This window comes from Calidris pugnax, unplaced genomic scaffold (genome assembly GCF_001431845.1).
Source record: "Calidris pugnax isolate Ruff unplaced genomic scaffold, ASM143184v1 scaffold425, whole genome shotgun sequence".
Classification (NCBI taxonomy): domain Eukaryota; kingdom Metazoa; phylum Chordata; class Aves; order Charadriiformes; family Scolopacidae; genus Calidris; species Calidris pugnax.
In genome coordinates, this window is record NW_015091137.1 from 741715 (window position 1) to 755924 (window position 14210).

General features: G+C 63.9%; 2 protein-coding genes across 9 annotated transcripts; one reads left to right on the forward strand and one right to left on the reverse strand.

The window, feature by feature from the left end:
* The first annotated feature begins 98 nt into the window (after nt 1–98).
* Nucleotides 99–11095, forward strand: LOC106897790 (transducin-like enhancer protein 1). 8 transcript variants are annotated; one of them, XM_014958654.1, is made up of 20 exons: nt 105–289; nt 841–989; nt 1681–1744; nt 2212–2256; nt 4987–5049; nt 5183–5257; nt 5896–6091; nt 6518–6534; nt 6906–7010; nt 7160–7204; nt 7462–7617; nt 7919–8048; nt 8148–8335; nt 8407–8483; nt 8740–8989; nt 9311–9558; nt 9774–9921; nt 10004–10154; nt 10410–10486; nt 10716–11095. In XM_014958654.1, the coding sequence occupies exons 1-20, from the start codon at nt 266–268 to the stop codon at nt 10821–10823; spliced, it is 2316 nt and encodes a 771-aa protein (XP_014814140.1). In that variant the 5' UTR covers nt 105–265; the 3' UTR covers nt 10824–11095. The 8 variants fall into 8 exon arrangements, 7 of the variants coding, with proteins under 7 accessions (XP_014814139.1, XP_014814138.1, XP_014814140.1 ...); XM_014958655.1 differs by having other exon boundaries at nt 107–289; nt 8151–8335; XR_001413828.1 differs by having other exon boundaries at nt 99–289; nt 7919–8335; nt 9778–9921.
* Nucleotides 11096–12382: 1287 nt separating this feature from the next.
* LOC106897752 (transducin-like enhancer protein 1) lies at nt 12383–13953 on the reverse strand. The gene is made up of 6 exons (XM_014958574.1): nt 13897–13953; nt 13545–13804; nt 13277–13424; nt 13044–13194; nt 12828–12904; nt 12383–12743 (listed from the first exon to the last, which is right to left on the reverse strand). Exons 1-6 carry the CDS (start codon nt 13951–13953, stop codon nt 12636–12638), a joined length of 801 nt encoding a protein of 266 aa, XP_014814060.1. The 3' UTR covers nt 12383–12635.
* Between the last annotated feature and the right edge of the window lie 257 nt (nt 13954–14210).

Below are 14210 nucleotides of genomic sequence, written 5' to 3' on the forward strand. Positions count from 1 at the left end.
CCCCGGGGGGACGCGGAGCGGCGCGGGCGGTGCGGGGGTTCCAGTTCCCGGCGGCTGCGGGGGAGCTGCGGGCGGGGCCGGTGCCCCGGGGCTCTGCCACGCTCCCCCGTGACTCCCGCAGGGCTCCGCATCGCGGCCGGTGGTGACTCCCCATCTCTCTCCCAGGGCCTGATCCGGAGCTGGGAGGCGTCCCCAGGACCCTGTCCTGAGCCCGCGTCAGGGCTCTGAGCGGCAGGAGGGATCCTGGGCCCATCCGGTGCCAAAGATGTTCCCGCAGAACCGGCCCCCGGTGAGCCCGCGGCTCGGCCTCGTCCACTCCAGACCATCAAGCACACGGTGCTGCGGCACGGTGCTGGCCGGGCCCTTGAAAAGTTGTGCCGATGGCGTGTAACGTGCTCAGGAGTAGTGTTGTGGCTCTTCCCAAAGTGGTGCTGAGCCCCAGTGCTGCGGGGATTTGGGTTTCACGATCACGGCGGAGGCAAGATTGCAGTCAGGGTGTGACCGTGGGACCGGTGACAAGCGGGTGGGCAGCTCTGCTGTGTGGCACGCGGGCAAGGATGTACCCCCAGGGCCAGGGGCTGCACGCTCTGTGCCACCCGTGGCTGTTAATCCTCCTGTTCTGGCTCAGTGGCTGAGCCGATGCTGAAAAAGTGGAGAACCCTTGCCCTTGGTGCCTGGCTGTAGGCATTTCCCTCTGCACTAACTCTTTCTGTCTCCTCCTCCATGTGCTGCTCTCCCAGATGGCCCGTAGCCTCTTCCCCGGGTGCAGGAAGCCCCTGGGGGACTCGTGAGTCTCGCTGGGCCAGCAGCAGTGACCCCGGGGTCCCCTCCTCTGCCTAGGCCCATCTCCAGGCACCCTCTGCTGCCTCAGGAGCCGCTGTTGCTGCCAGTGCCATCCCCAGCACCCCCCAGTCCCTCAAGCTGACTTATCCGGAGACCCTGGACCGCATCAAGGAGGAATTCCAGTTCCTGCAGAATCAATACCACAGGTGAGGAGCTGCCAGAGCTTGCGTGCCAGCAAGGCACTGGGCACTGAACTGGTGCTGGTGAGAGGCGGGCGGCCCCTCGGCGCTGGGCATCGCTGCGGGCTGGCGGGAAGCGCTGTCCCGTGTTGCTGCGGGCACCGGTCCATCTGGAGGACGGCTGTGCCAGGCACCACCTTGGTGGTTTGAAGTGACACTGTTTGAGGGGGAAGCTTGCCCTCCTCCTGCCAAAAGCCATGGGACGAGGGTGCTGGCTTCCAGGACCCGGCTTCTGGGCTGAGCTGGAGCCGTCACTTAGCAGACCTGGAGTCCCTCTGGTCCCCCCTGCTGCTGGCCAGGATCACCTCCCCTTCCCCGCACGGGAGCAAGGTTTGAAATGCAGCTCGGCTTGGCGGCTTGCTCCATTTGGGAAGCAGATGCTGGGGAGGGGGTTAAGACTCCGTGCAGATTGCTCCCTGACGCCTGGATCCCTTTGCTGTCCATCTCCTCTTTATCAGCCCCTTCCCACCCTCTTTCAGGTGGTTTTCTTGGCTTGTGCTGGGAGATGGGTTTGAATCTGAGAGCAGGAGGCTGAAGCACGTGGTGTGCTGGGGGGGCTCGTGCTCTCTCCAGCCTGGGAGATCTTGTCTGGGGGGGAGCAGGGGGTCTCTCCCTCTCTCTTCCTCCCTCTCTCTCTCTCTTCTCTTTATTTTTACAGCTTGAAGTTAGAATGTGAAAAGCTGGCAACAGAAAAAACAGAAATCCAGCGTCATTATGTCATGGTTAGTGAGCTCCACCTGAAAGGAGGAGGTCGGTGGGGGGTGTCTCCTCTGAACCATCAAAGGACACGCAGCCGTGGGATGCTTTGGCTTCCTCTTGCGTTTGGGTTGTGTGGCCAGGCCCTGAGATCTGGTTCCTGTGGTTGTTATTGTCTGTCTTTCCCCCAAAATGAGCAGTGGTGTTTGAGCAGGGCTTGCTGCCACAGCCCGTCGTGCCGAATCTGCTCCTGTGTGGGTTGCCTCCTTTCCTGTGGGCTGTGACTGGGAGCCCAAGCCAGGCTGTGTCCTTTCTGCGGCCGTGTGCCAGAAAGAGCTCCTGGGCGAGGAGCTGGGGACTGTTTTCTTCTCCTGGCCTGGCCACGGTGTGGGCCTTTATGGCTGGTCTGACCCCACACGCCAGCAGTAGGGTTTCTGTTTGTGCGTCCCCCGAGCTTCCCAGCCATGCTGATGCTGCCTTCTCTCCCCCGCAGTACTACGAGATGTCCTACGGCCTGAACATCGAGATGCACAAACAGGTGAGTCTGGGTGTCCCGGCTCCCCTGTCCCCATGTCCCCATGTCCCCACCCAGCCCTTCGAGGTTGTCCCTTCCCACAGAACGCATGTGAAGTCGTTCCCTGTGGTAGCCCAGGGAAAGCCGTGCTTGTGGGGCCGCGCTGCCTTCTCTGTGTCTTGGGGGCTCTGCCCTGCTCAGTGTCACGGCCTTGGGCCTGTCTCAGCTCTCTGCACACACGCGTGTGCTCTGGTGTGAGCTGCCATGCGCTAGCTCAGTTTGGGGAGCATGTTTGTGATCCACTTGTTACAGTGGGGAGAGAGCAGCAGTGGGTCACGTGTGCTTGCACGACTGCTCATGCCAGTGGTGAGTGGCCACTTGGGGACTGTTGAGGAGGAGACTGGCTCCCGCAGGACAAGGGGTGCTGCAGTGTCAGGGCAGGGTGATGAGCTCTGATTTGCTGCCTTTGCCCCTGTCCAGGGCCAGCTGGCCCCAGGGGCCAGGACTGAGGAGCACTGTGAGGTGGGAGGAGGGGGCTGGGGTGCAGGGTGGGCTCCCCAAGGGCTCGGGGCTTTGCATCCCCCCTCGCTGCATCCCCATCCTTTCCTCCCTCCTTCCCTCCCGCTGCGCCGCGCTCCAGGTCACCAGCTGCTCTGAGACAGAAGGTTTCTTCTCATCTATTTTTAAAGAGGCTGCGGAGGAGCCTGGCGGGGCGTGCTGCAGCCACGGCCTCCTTCCTTCCCACCCCGCGCCCCGATGCCGCTGACAACTGTTGCACGGGAGCCGGTGTGGGGGTCCCAGCCCTTGGCTCCCCAGCACAGGGCAGGCTGGTGGCCGTTCTGTGCCCGCTGTGGGGGGTGTTTCTGCCTCTCCTGGCATCTCCCGCCCTGCCCCGTGCCACTTCCCAACTGCATGAAGCCGGATGAGGAGGAGGCGTGAAGCCACCCTTGCATGGGGCGATGCCGAGGGTCCCCGTGGCCCGGCACCCCTCCCCGCAGGGCTGCGTGCTCCTCTCATCTGGCTGCCGGTTCTCCCCCGGCCCGCGCAGGCTCGCGCTCTCGGCCAGTCCCAGGTGCCGCTGGCTGCAGGCCAGCGAGCTGTCTGCACTTTTAACGAGGGCCCGCGCGTCGGCTCTGACAGCCAGCGGCCATTGTGTGAGAAATGGAACTGCCTACGCGGGAGCCGCGGGTTATCGCTGCCGCGGGGAGATCGGGTCGCCATTTCTCCTCACTTTCCCCCAAATCCGGCACTGCTCCTGGGCTCGGGCCGGGGTCCTGGGTGCTCTCAGCTGCCTGGGACCCCAGGGGAAGCGCTCGCCCCATCGGCGCTGGCGAAGGCAGGGCAGTGCCGTGGTGCGGTGCTGCCTCCGTCCCCGCTCTGGCCCCAGCGTCCCCCAGAGGCTGCCCGGGTGCCCAGCTCCTGTGGCGCTGACGTTGGCGGCGCTGGCACCAACAAGGGTGAGACACGGGGTGGTTTTGCCCTGGTTTGTGTGGGGAGCAATGGGGCTGGGGGGCTGGCTGCGGTGCTGCAGCTCCCCAGGCAGCCACAGGCTTGGCAGGGGAGGCTCGAGACAGGAACGCGCAGGAGACGTTAATTTTTTATTGTTGTTTTGGTTTTTGCGTGGAAGGGGCCTGTAGTTTTTCATAAAACCACCTCCCCGAATCTGCCTGGCCTCGGACTTGCTCACCACAAGCCAGAGGGGAGGTGACGGTGCTGGTGGCTGGGGGGGCTGCAAACAGCATGATCATTTTTCATGCTGAGAGCGTTAAAGTGCCAGTAAATTGCACATTAACGAGTGCGAGTGAATTGGAGGCAGCTCTCCCCAAGGAGCTGCTGCCCATCAGTGCATTAGGGAAGAGAATCCATCACTGCCGGCCCCGGGAGACAGCTAAATCCTTCCCAGAACTGCCGGCTGCCAAATCTCCGTGCTCCCCCCCTCCCTCCCCCCCCTGCTTCTTTCCTTTCTTTCTCTTTTTTCCTCCTTCAGAAGGGGAAGCAAGGGCGGGTGCTGGATTGTTTCTGCTCTCTGTGGCTCTGGCAAAAAAGGGTTGTTGGCTGCTCTGGAGGGTGGCACGGGGTGTCCCTGGGTCTGTGTCCCTGCACCCGCCGGGCAGCGTTGCAGCCCCTCGCCCTGACACTGCAGCACCTGTGCCAGCCGGGAGCGTGCGTGGAGCGGTGTCTGCTCTCCTGCTGTCACCCGCTGGTGCTCGGGGCAGGGGCCTGACCCTGTAGCCAGTGGGGATTCTCCCCGGGGATGTGTCCGTGGGGCCAGGGATGGCTTAATGTCTGCACTTGCCCCCGGCACAGCACGACGCCACGCTCCCTCCCCGCGCTGCTCCCGCTGCTGATTGCCTGTGGCACTCGAGTGTTGCAGGAAAACAGCAGCTGTAAGGAGAGCACCTCTCCAGGGCTTCCTGCGGGCAGGAGAGCAGCAATTAGCGGTCGTGGGGCTGGCAGGAGGCGGCGCGGAGCCTGCCGGGGCCTGACCTGCGGGCTGGGGCTTGCCTGGCCATGGCCTTCGGTGCCGTGGGCCACAGGGCTCCCTGGGAGGGAGGAAGCTAGAGCCATCCTGGTGCACTCGGAGAGGGATGGAGGATGCTGGGCTCTTGGGGACAAGTGCCAGCACCCAGTGGCTGCTCAGGTGGTGAAGCGGGGGCCTCTGCCTGCCCATGGCGGGTCTCTGGTGGCATTGGGGCTGCTTGGCGTGGGGCAGCTCTGCCCCGTGCCCTGACACTGCCTCTCTCCTGCTGCCAGACGGAGATCGCCAAGCGGCTCAATGTGATCTGCGCCCAGCTCATCCCGTTCCTGTCTCAGGAGGTGGGTGAGCCCTCAGGCCCTGCTGGGCTGGGGGGGGCTGGCTTTGTCCCATTCCCTGAAGGAACAAGCTGGGGGCAGCCCCTCTTGCTGTGGGGGCATCTCCCGGTGCCGACGGGCTCCTCTCTCCCTGCAGCACCAGCAGCAGGTGGTCCAGGCCGTGGAGCGTGCGAAGCAGGTGACTATGACCGACCTGAACGCGGCGATCGGGGTACGTCAACCCTCTGCCCGTGTCCTGGGCTCCCGCAGGCAATGGTGCCTCCCATCCTGCTGTCCCCTGGGCTGGAGACCTCTCCTGCCCTGAGCCCGTGGGGGTCGGCTGCAGCCCCCCCTTCCATTGTCCTTCCCTACCCGTGGCTGAGCTGGAGGGGGAGAGGGGGGACAAGCCAGGCTGGGTTGGGGGGCTGCCAGCGGTACTCAGGGTGGAGGAGATGCTGCTGCAGCAGTGTCAAAGCAGGGTGTGGGGCTGGTGTGTGTCACTGTGTCCTGATGCTCTGTCGCCGAGGTGGAGGGGGGGGTCACTGCTGTCCCCACACCTTGGTTATTCCCTCAAGACAGCAGTGGTACGGGTACGGATATGGGCAGGGTCCCCATCCATGGGGATATGAGTGGGGTCCCCAATCTATCCCAGTAGCTCCTGTTGCAGGGTGGGAGGAGGCAGCAGGAGGGACGTGGTGGTCCCCGCAGCTTGGCTGGGGCCACCCTGGGAGTGTGTCCTGTCCCTCCTCGGCCGGGTCCCTGTCCCTGGGCTGACCCAGGGCTGCCGGTGGGGAGGAGCAGCCTCTTGACCCTTCCTGGTGGCCATCCTGACGCAACCCCGGGGCTCTGCTCTCTCCTGCTCCTCTTCAGCACCAGCTCCAGACCCAGCATCTCTCGCACCACGCTCCCCCCATCCCACTGACCCCCCACCCCTCTGGGATGCAGCCCACTGGCCTCGCGGGCATCGGCAGCGCCTCGGGGCTGCTGGCGCTCTCAGGGGCGCTGGGGGCCCAGGCCCAGCTCCTCGCCAAAGACGACCGAGGGGTCCATGACACTGAGCCCAGGGGTGAGCATGGGGGGACAGGAGGTGTGGGGGGGTGTCTGATGTCACCCTTTGGTGGTGGGAAATCCTGGGAATGGGTGGTGCTGGGTCCTGGGGCTGCCTCTGCTCCCTGTGGCCCCTGGAGAGGGGCCAGGGCTGGATGGGGGGCGGCTTGTCTGTGCCTGGGGGCTGCTGGAGGAGCTGGGGGCTGGCGGAGCAGGGGGTTCCCGGGCAGGAAGGGTTTGGGTGGGGAATGTCCCTCATGGAGCAGCACCTCCAGGGAGGGCAGTGGGGTGGGCTGCGGGGGGTCATCCCTGGTGGGGTCCCGGGCCATGAGCACCCTGGCGCCTGTGGGAGGAGCGGGCGGCTTTCCTGGGGGGCTCTTGGCAGTGGCCCACCGTGTCCCTTCTTCCCTCCCTCTCCTGCTGCCCTGCGTTGCCACGGCGACAGAGCGAGACCCTGGCCCCGTAAGTGCCTTTTCCTTCTCTTGCACCATTTCCCTGCGCCTGTGCTGGCTCCGTCTGGGACCCCGGGGGAGGGTGGCTGCTCAGGAACAGGTTCTGGGGTCCTGCTCCCTAGCTGAGGCCCCACTGCCAGCACAGAGTGGGTGGGTGCTGTGCCAGTGGGGACCCCTTCCCCATGTCCTGTGGGCGAACCACGCTGTCCCCCCAAGCAGCATCCCCCTCGCTCCTTTGGCAGGAGCCAAAGCCCGTGCTGGTGGCTCGGGGAGCTGTACTGGGGCCCTCCAGGAGCCAGCTGCAGCTTTGTGTTGGTGCTGCCCATCCTGGGCGCTGGGCACAGTGGCTGGTGGCCCCTAACACTGGTACCACTGCTCCAGAGCTCCCTGGTGCTGCCCAACGGGGAGCGGGCACGAGCCATCTCCGAGTACCTGAGCAGCAGCAAGAAGAGAAAGGTGGAGGAGAAGGACTTCATCACAGACTATGTGAGCCTGGGGGATCGGGGCCGGGGGGCTTAGGACATTCCCATCCCCTCTTGTGGGGCGATGAGTGAGACTGCCCACACCTCCGGCCCTTCCCAGGTGGGAGTGAGGGCGACCGCAGCCCCTTTGGCTCCAACTGTCCTCTGTTTCAGGGCAGTGACGCGGACAAAAGCGAAGACAACTTGGTGGTGGATGAGGTCAGTGTGCCAGGCTCTGCCCATCCCGCTGCCAGAGTAGGGGGCTAACGCACTGTTACAGGTGGAGGTGGGCAGCAGGGGGAGGTGGCAGTGGGACCCTCAAGCCGTGCTCACCATCCCTCGCTGGTGGCAGCAATGAGCCCCTGGATCCAGGCTCCCAGCCTGACCCTCATTCGAGCCACCAGCTTGCCGTGGCCTGGGGCGTCCCCGTGCTCCTGCCTGCTCTGCTGCCTGCTGATTCCACTCCCCCCCCGCAGGACCCCTCTTCCCCGCACAGCGTCCACTCCTACTCGTCCCGGGAGAACGGGGTGGAGAAAGTCCCACTGGGGAGGAAAGAGGCCGTACCACTCAGCCCGACCTCCATGGCCTCCTCCAGCAGCACGTCCCCTTCTCGGAGCAAGGATGCACCCGTGGTACGTGTGCTGTGTGGGGCAGCAAGGCCCCCTGCCCTCACATCCCCCTGCCCAGCTCGGCTGGCAGAGCCATGGGTTCACCTGCCTCCAGACCCATGGGGGCACAGGTGATGCTGGGGGACAGGGGGGACTCCTGTTCCGTTAGATCCCCTCGTCCCATCCTGCAGACCCTGCAGTGCTGGCTGGGCTGGGCTGCCATCAGGGGTGAGGAACCAGGACCAGCATGCTGGGGGGGACCGGAGGAGACCCCCTGGCAGGCCATGAGTGTGGCTGTCAGATCTCCTCACTCTATTCCCGGTAGGTGGAGAAGGCTGGGACGCCCAGCCTGAAGTCCAGCACCCCAACCTCCCAGGGGGACGCTGTGGCCCCAGGCTCCAGTGGTGCCCAGCAGTTCCGTCCCGCTGCCGCCAAGGCCCCTGTGGACCCGCTGGGTGAGCTTGGCCCCACTGGGGCGCAGGCGGGCAGCTCCAAATGCCAGCCCTGCGAGGATGGACCCTGCGCCCTGTCCCTTCATGTCACCTCTCCCCCAGCAGCCCTGGGCCTGAGGAACCCGCTGGGAGTGCAGAGCCCCTACTCGGCTGCCTTCGGCATGGCCCACCCCGCAGTCAACGGGGACATGGCTGGCACTGGTGCCTACACCAGCCTCCACCTCATGTCCCCGCAGCTCAACGGTGCTGCAGCTGCCGTGGGAGCCGGCAGCTACGGACGCTCGCCCCTGGTGCGTGAGCCTCTCCCCATGGGTGGCGGGGGCCGCGGGGCGTGAGCTGCTCTCACCCACTGTCCCTCCAGGTGGGCTATGACCCGCACCCCCACATGCGCGTCCCAGGGCTGGCGGCCAGCATGCAAGTGGGGACGTCGGGGAAACCGTAAGTGTGGCTGTGCTGGGGGTGGGGGACAAGGTGACTTGTGGGGGTTAATCTGGGAGGCACAGAAAGCTGGGGCTAGCAGGGATGGGGGGCACAGCCCAGAGGGGGGGCACTGGTCCAGGGCAGCAGCTGGCTGTGGCGTGCCCAGCACCACTCTGCTCATGGCTCCGAACCAAACCGCGCTGGGTCCGATGCAGTGCCAGCTGCTCACTGCACAGGATCGTCGGGTGGTCCTCACTGCTCTTCCCTCTTCCAGTGCCTACTCCTTCCACGTCAGCGCCGATGGGCAGATGCAGCCCGTGCCCTTCCCCCCCGACGCTCTCATCGGCTCCGGCATCCCCCGTCACGCACGGCAGCTCCACACCCTGACCCATGGCGAGGTGGTCTGCGCCGTCACCATCAGCAACTCCACGCGACACGTCTACACCGGGGGCAAGGGCTGCGTGAAGGTGTGGGACGTGGGGCAGCCGGGCACCAAGACGGCTGTGGCTCAGCTGGACTGTCTGGTAAGGGGGTGTGTGTGGCCTCTATGGCACAGCTTGGCCCTGCACCGTGCCAAAGACGGGGTCTGGGGGCCCCATCGGGCTATGGCACAGTAACAAACTGGGGGCTGGCGGGGGTGACGGCTCCGGGGACAGGGAGGGGTGGGAGGCACAGCCCCTCCCCCAGCCCTGCTGTCCTGGGAGGGCAGCTGGGGGTCTGCCCCACCACTGCTGCTCCTGCCCCCGGGATGAGCTGCCGTCCCTGGACTGAGCAGACAGTCTGGAGTTGGGGCAGAAAGGCAGGAGGGGAAGGGGTTAACGGGGTTCCTCCCTCCTGCACCCCAGAACCGCGACAACTACATCCGCTCCTGCAAGCTGCTCCCCGACGGCCGCAGCCTGATCGTGGGGGGGGAGGCCAGCACCCTCTCCATCTGGGACCTGGCGGCCCCCACGCCCCGCATCAAGGCCGAGCTCACCTCCTCGGCCCCTGCCTGCTATGCCCTGGCCATCAGCCCTGATGCCAAAGTCTGCTTCTCCTGCTGCAGCGACGGCAACATCGTGGTGTGGGACCTGCAGAACCAGACCCTGGTGAGGTGAGACCGGGGCACGGGACCGTGGGGAGGGCTGCTCAGGGCTCCTTGGGTCAGGGACAAATTGATCCCCTCCAGGGTGTCCCCACGTCTCCCACAGTTTGTCCCTGGCTATGGGACAGTCCCTGTCCTTGCAGTGGGGATCTCCTGCTCCTCAAGGCTGGGTGCTGCCCGTCCTCATGGCCATGCCCTCGCCGCTCTGTCCCCCTCTTTCCCAGGCAGTTTCAAGGCCACACAGATGGTGCCAGCTGCATCGACATCTCTAACGATGGCACCAAGCTGTGGACAGGGGGACTGGACAATACTGTGCGGTGCTGGGACCTGCGGGAAGGCCGTCAGTTGCAGCAGCATGACTTCAGCTCCCAGGTCAGGGCTGGGGCCGGCTGGGGGCTCCCCGGGGCCGGCTGGGACCTGCCATGGTGGTGCCTGACCCCATCTGTCCCTCCAGATCTTCTCCCTGGGGTACTGCCCAACAGGAGAGTGGCTGGCGGTGGGCATGGAGAGCAGCAACGTGGAGATCCTGCACGTCACCAAACCAGACAAGTACCAGCTGCACCTCCATGAGAGCTGTGTCCTCTCCCTCAAATTCGCCTCCTGCGGTAGGTGTCAGTCCTGGGCTGGTGGGGTGACTGCATCTCCTCACCTGGCCCTGGGTCCCAGGGCTTGTTGTGCTGAGGACAAGCACTAGCTCCAGTAGCCACCCCAGTTGTGTGTGGTATCCCTCAGAGAAGGGGCTTCCATGGCTGCACCCTCAATTCTCTTGTCCCAGGACTCCCCTTTGTGTTCCTCAAAACAACCCCTTGGATAATGAGGTGACACCATGCTCCTCTTTGTCCCTTCTTTCCCTCCCGCAGGGAAGTGGTTTGTAAGTACAGGGAAGGACAACCTGCTGAACGCCTGGCGGACACCCTATGGAGCCAGCATCTTCCAGGTGCGGGGTGTGCTTAGACCTTGGGGTCAGGGGAGATGTTCCTCTGAGGGAGGTTGCCTAGAGCTGGGATGGCCCAACTCAATGCTGCTCTAAATGTATTTTGACAATAACGAACCCCAAAACTTGTCCCTGCAGCCTCCCCGGGCACAACTCCGGTCCCCAAGGTGGGGGAGCGGAACCTTGCTTGGGGTCTGCTTCTTGCACTTACCCCCTGCCCTCCTTTCTCCAGTCAAAGGAAACCTCCTCCGTCCTCAGTTGCGATGTCTCCACGGACGACCAGTTCATTGTCACCGGCTCAGGGGACAAGAAAGCTACGGTTTACGAGGTCATTTACTAAGGGCGAGAGGTGCCAACTGCAGGGAGGGCCCACACCACATGGGCAGGTGGATGCCCATGGGGATGGAGGGGTGGCTTCTACCTGCCAAAGACCATACAGCCCGTGGCCGGGCGTCGGAGCCGGAGGAGAGGGGCCAGGGGTGGAGGTGGCCCTGGGCCTGTGGCCAGGCATCACACTGGGCTGGGAGGTGGCGGCTGCTGCTCACAGTGGGGATTTTCTCCCTTTTTTGTTCTTTATTTGTTGGTTTGTTTCTAAATCTGGACTGAGGGACTTGGGCGGGGGGGGAAAGGGTCAGACATTGTTAGAATTTTTTTGTTTGTTTTTTATTTTTTTTTTCTTAAAAAAAAAAAAAAAGCCTTTTTGTTGCATTGTTTTTGTTGTTGTTGTTATTAAGGCTTTGGGCCAGGCCAGGGAGGATGAGCTCTATCTTCATCTCCCTCTGTGTGGCCTGGGGTGTATTTAATAATAAAAACAAAATAAAAGCACAGCTGTTCCTTGCCCCGGGCAGAGCCGTGGTGCCCCATGGTGTTGGGCAAGGAGGGGTGAGAGGAGGATGGCGATGCCTGTGGCTGCCCCCACTCCTTCCCCTTTCCTGCACGGGGCCGTGTTTGCTGCGAGGCTGGCAGTGGGACGGCGATGGCTGCCCTTGGCCCGGCGCTGGACCTGAGGGACAGGACACGCAGTGGTGATAGCCGTGATGGCGGCGGTGGCTGTGTGGTGCCGTCCCTGGAGCAGCCCCATACTGCGGGGTGCAGGGAAGAGGCCGGTGCTGGAGGAAGTGGGTTTTTTTGAAGGAAATGAGATATGAGCAGTCGGCGCTGGCTTATCGGCCTGGCTCTGTGCCAGAGCTGCTGTGGGGGAGCAGGGCCGATGAGAGCCCTGGAGCACAGCCCAGCAGTGGCCGGGGCTGGCTGGGATGGGGTTGCCGCAGTGCGGTGGCCACACTGTGCTCCTGCCCCGAGGCCCAGCTCGCCCCATCCTGAGCCAGCCTCAGGGCCACCCCCTGCTGCAGGGGAAAGGCCGCTCCACTGCCGGCCAAGAGAGATGGGGGACACTCCTGGACCCCCCCCGTCTGCCCTTCACTGCCCAGCCCCTGCCACGGCCACTGTGGCCTGGCAGAGATCCCAGGAGGGGCTGCAGGACTGGAGCAGGTCCTGCTCCTGGGGTAGGTCCCTGTGCCAACACCTGCGGTCGTGGGAGGGGACCAAGCCCCCTGGCCAGGGGCAGGGCTGAAGGCGCCATTTCAGGGGCTGTGGGGTGAGCGGTCGGCTCCCTGGGGACAGGTCTCCATTGGTCCTGCAGCAAGATCAGCCCCTGGCCCACCAGCAAACCAGCTGCTCTTTTCTTCCTTTTTATTAGTAAGGGATTGAAAACACAATTAAATACATTTCTTTACTGATAATTTACAGCTGTTTCTGCAGCAGAAAATAGGCGCCCTTAAGTCAGTAGCAGTATTTCAGGAGCAACACTACTTCAGCCACTGGTGGCCACCCCCCCACCACGTCCAGCTCCCCGTGCCCCCCGCCCCAAGGGACAGACCAGCCCCAGGACCCCCCCAACCAGCCCCTGCCGGGCCTGGGGGACGCCTGACCCCAGTGCCCCAACCCCCCAGCTCTGCCCATCACTCCCCGGGCAGGGAGTGGAGCTATGGCCTGGGCCTTGGCTTGGGGACTGAGAGGACGAGGAAGAGGAGGAGGATGCAAGCCGGGCTGCGGGAGGGATGGCCCGCACAGGAGGTCTCCCCCCCTGTGGTGGCTTTGGAGAAAGCCTGGCCCCTTCCCTGATGGAGGAGGGAGGGTGAGGGATGTGGACTCAGTACACCACCTCATACACTGTGGCCTTCTTGTCGCCAGAGCCCGTAACGATGAATTTGTCATTGAGGGAGATGTCACAGCTCAGCACCGAGGAGGACTCTTTAGACTGAACGGGAGAGAGGCGGAGGGTGAGGGCAGCGTTGGTGGCTGCAGCCACCCTCATCCCCCCCTCCAAATGCCTCCCCCGCACCTGGAAGATGCTGGCTCCGTAGGGCGTCCGCCAGGCGTTCAGCAGGTTGTCCTTCCCAGTGCTCACGAACCACTTCCCTGGGGCAGGAGACAGAGTGGGTCAGCATTTGGGACTAGGCACAGGGGCAAATAAAAAGGACCCCTCTCTGGGGCTGAATCGAGCAAGCCCCTGCTCCAAGGCTGACACAGCCAAGCAGAAACCACAGATCTTGCCTACCGCAGGAGGCGAATTTGAGGGAGAGGACACAGCTCTCATGGAGGTGCAGCTGGTACTTGTCTGGTTTGGTGACGTGCAGGATCTCCACGTTGCTGCTCTCCATGCCCACCGCCAGCCACTCTCCCGTTGGGCAGTACCCCAGGGAGAAGATCTGGAGGGACAGATGGGGTCAGGCACCACCATGGCAGGTCCCAGCCGGCCCCGGGGAGCCCCCAGCCGGCCCCAGCCCTGACCTGGGAGCTGAAGTCATGCTGCTGCAACTGACGGCCTTCCCGTAAGTCCCAGCACCGCACAGTGTTGTCCAGTCCCCCTGTCCACAGCTTGGTGCCGTAATTAGAGATGTCGATGCAGCTGGCACCATCCGTGTGGCCTTGAAACTGCCTGGGAAAGAGGGGGACAGAGTGGCGAGGGCATGGTCATGAGGACTGGCAGCTCCCCACGAACCAGAATTTTCCCCCCATGTTCCTGTGCCCCCAGCCCCTGCCCCTGCCCCGGTCTCACCTCACCATGGTCTGGTTCTGCAGGTCCCACACCACGATGTTGCCGTCGCTGCAGCAGGAGAAGCAGACTTTGGCATCAGGGCTGATGGCCAGGGCATAGCAGGCAGGGGCCGAGGAGGTGAGCTCGGCCTTGATGCGGGGCGTGGGGGCCGCCAGGTCCCAGATGGAGAGGGTGCTGGCCTCCCCCCCCACGATCAGGCTGCGGCCGTCGGGGAGCAGCTTGCAGGAGCGGCCCCCCGTCTGCCCTTCACTGCCCAGCCCCTGCCACGGCCACTGTGGCCTGGCAGAGATCCCAGGAGGGGCTGCAGGACTGGAGCAGGTCCTGCTCCTGGGGTAGGTCCCTGTGCCAACACCTGCGGTCGTGGGAGGGGACCAAGCCCCCTGGCCAGGGGCAGGGCTGAAGGCGCCATTTCAGGGGCTGTGGGGTGAGCGGTCGGCTCCCTGGGGACAGGTCTCCATTGGTCCTGCAGCAAGATCAGCCCCTGGCCCACCAGCAAACCAGCTGCTCTTTTCTTCCTTTTTATTAGTAAGGGATTGAAAACACAATTAAATACATTTCTTTACTGATAATTTACAGCTGTTTCTGCAGCAGAAAATAGGCGCCCTTAAGTCAGTAGCAGTATTTCAGGAGCAACACTACTTCAGCCACTGGTGGCCACCCCCCCAC

Bases quoted from the DNA above. Each gene is read 5' to 3' on its own strand.
- LOC106897752 (XM_014958574.1), bottom strand. From the start codon at position 13,953: ATGGCGCCTTCAGCCCTGCCCCTGGCCAGGGGGCTTGGTCCCCTCCCA. The intron at 12,905-13,043 runs GTAGGCAAGATC...CTCCTGCCCCAG, and splicing joins CCTCAAATTCGCCTCCTGCG to GGAAGTGGTTCGTGAGCACT. The intron at 12,744-12,827 runs GTGCGGGGGAGG...TCTCCCGTTCAG, and splicing joins ACGGAGCCAGCATCTTCCAG to TCTAAAGAGTCCTCCTCGGT.
- LOC106897790 (XM_014958652.1), top strand. From the start codon at position 266: ATGTTCCCGCAGAACCGGCCCCCG. The intron at 8,990-9,310 runs GTAAGGGGGTGT...CCTGCACCCCAG, and splicing joins TGGCTCAGCTGGACTGTCTG to AACCGCGACAACTACATCCG. The intron at 10,487-10,715 runs GTGCGGGGTGTG...TCCTTTCTCCAG, and splicing joins ATGGAGCCAGCATCTTCCAG to TCAAAGGAAACCTCCTCCGT.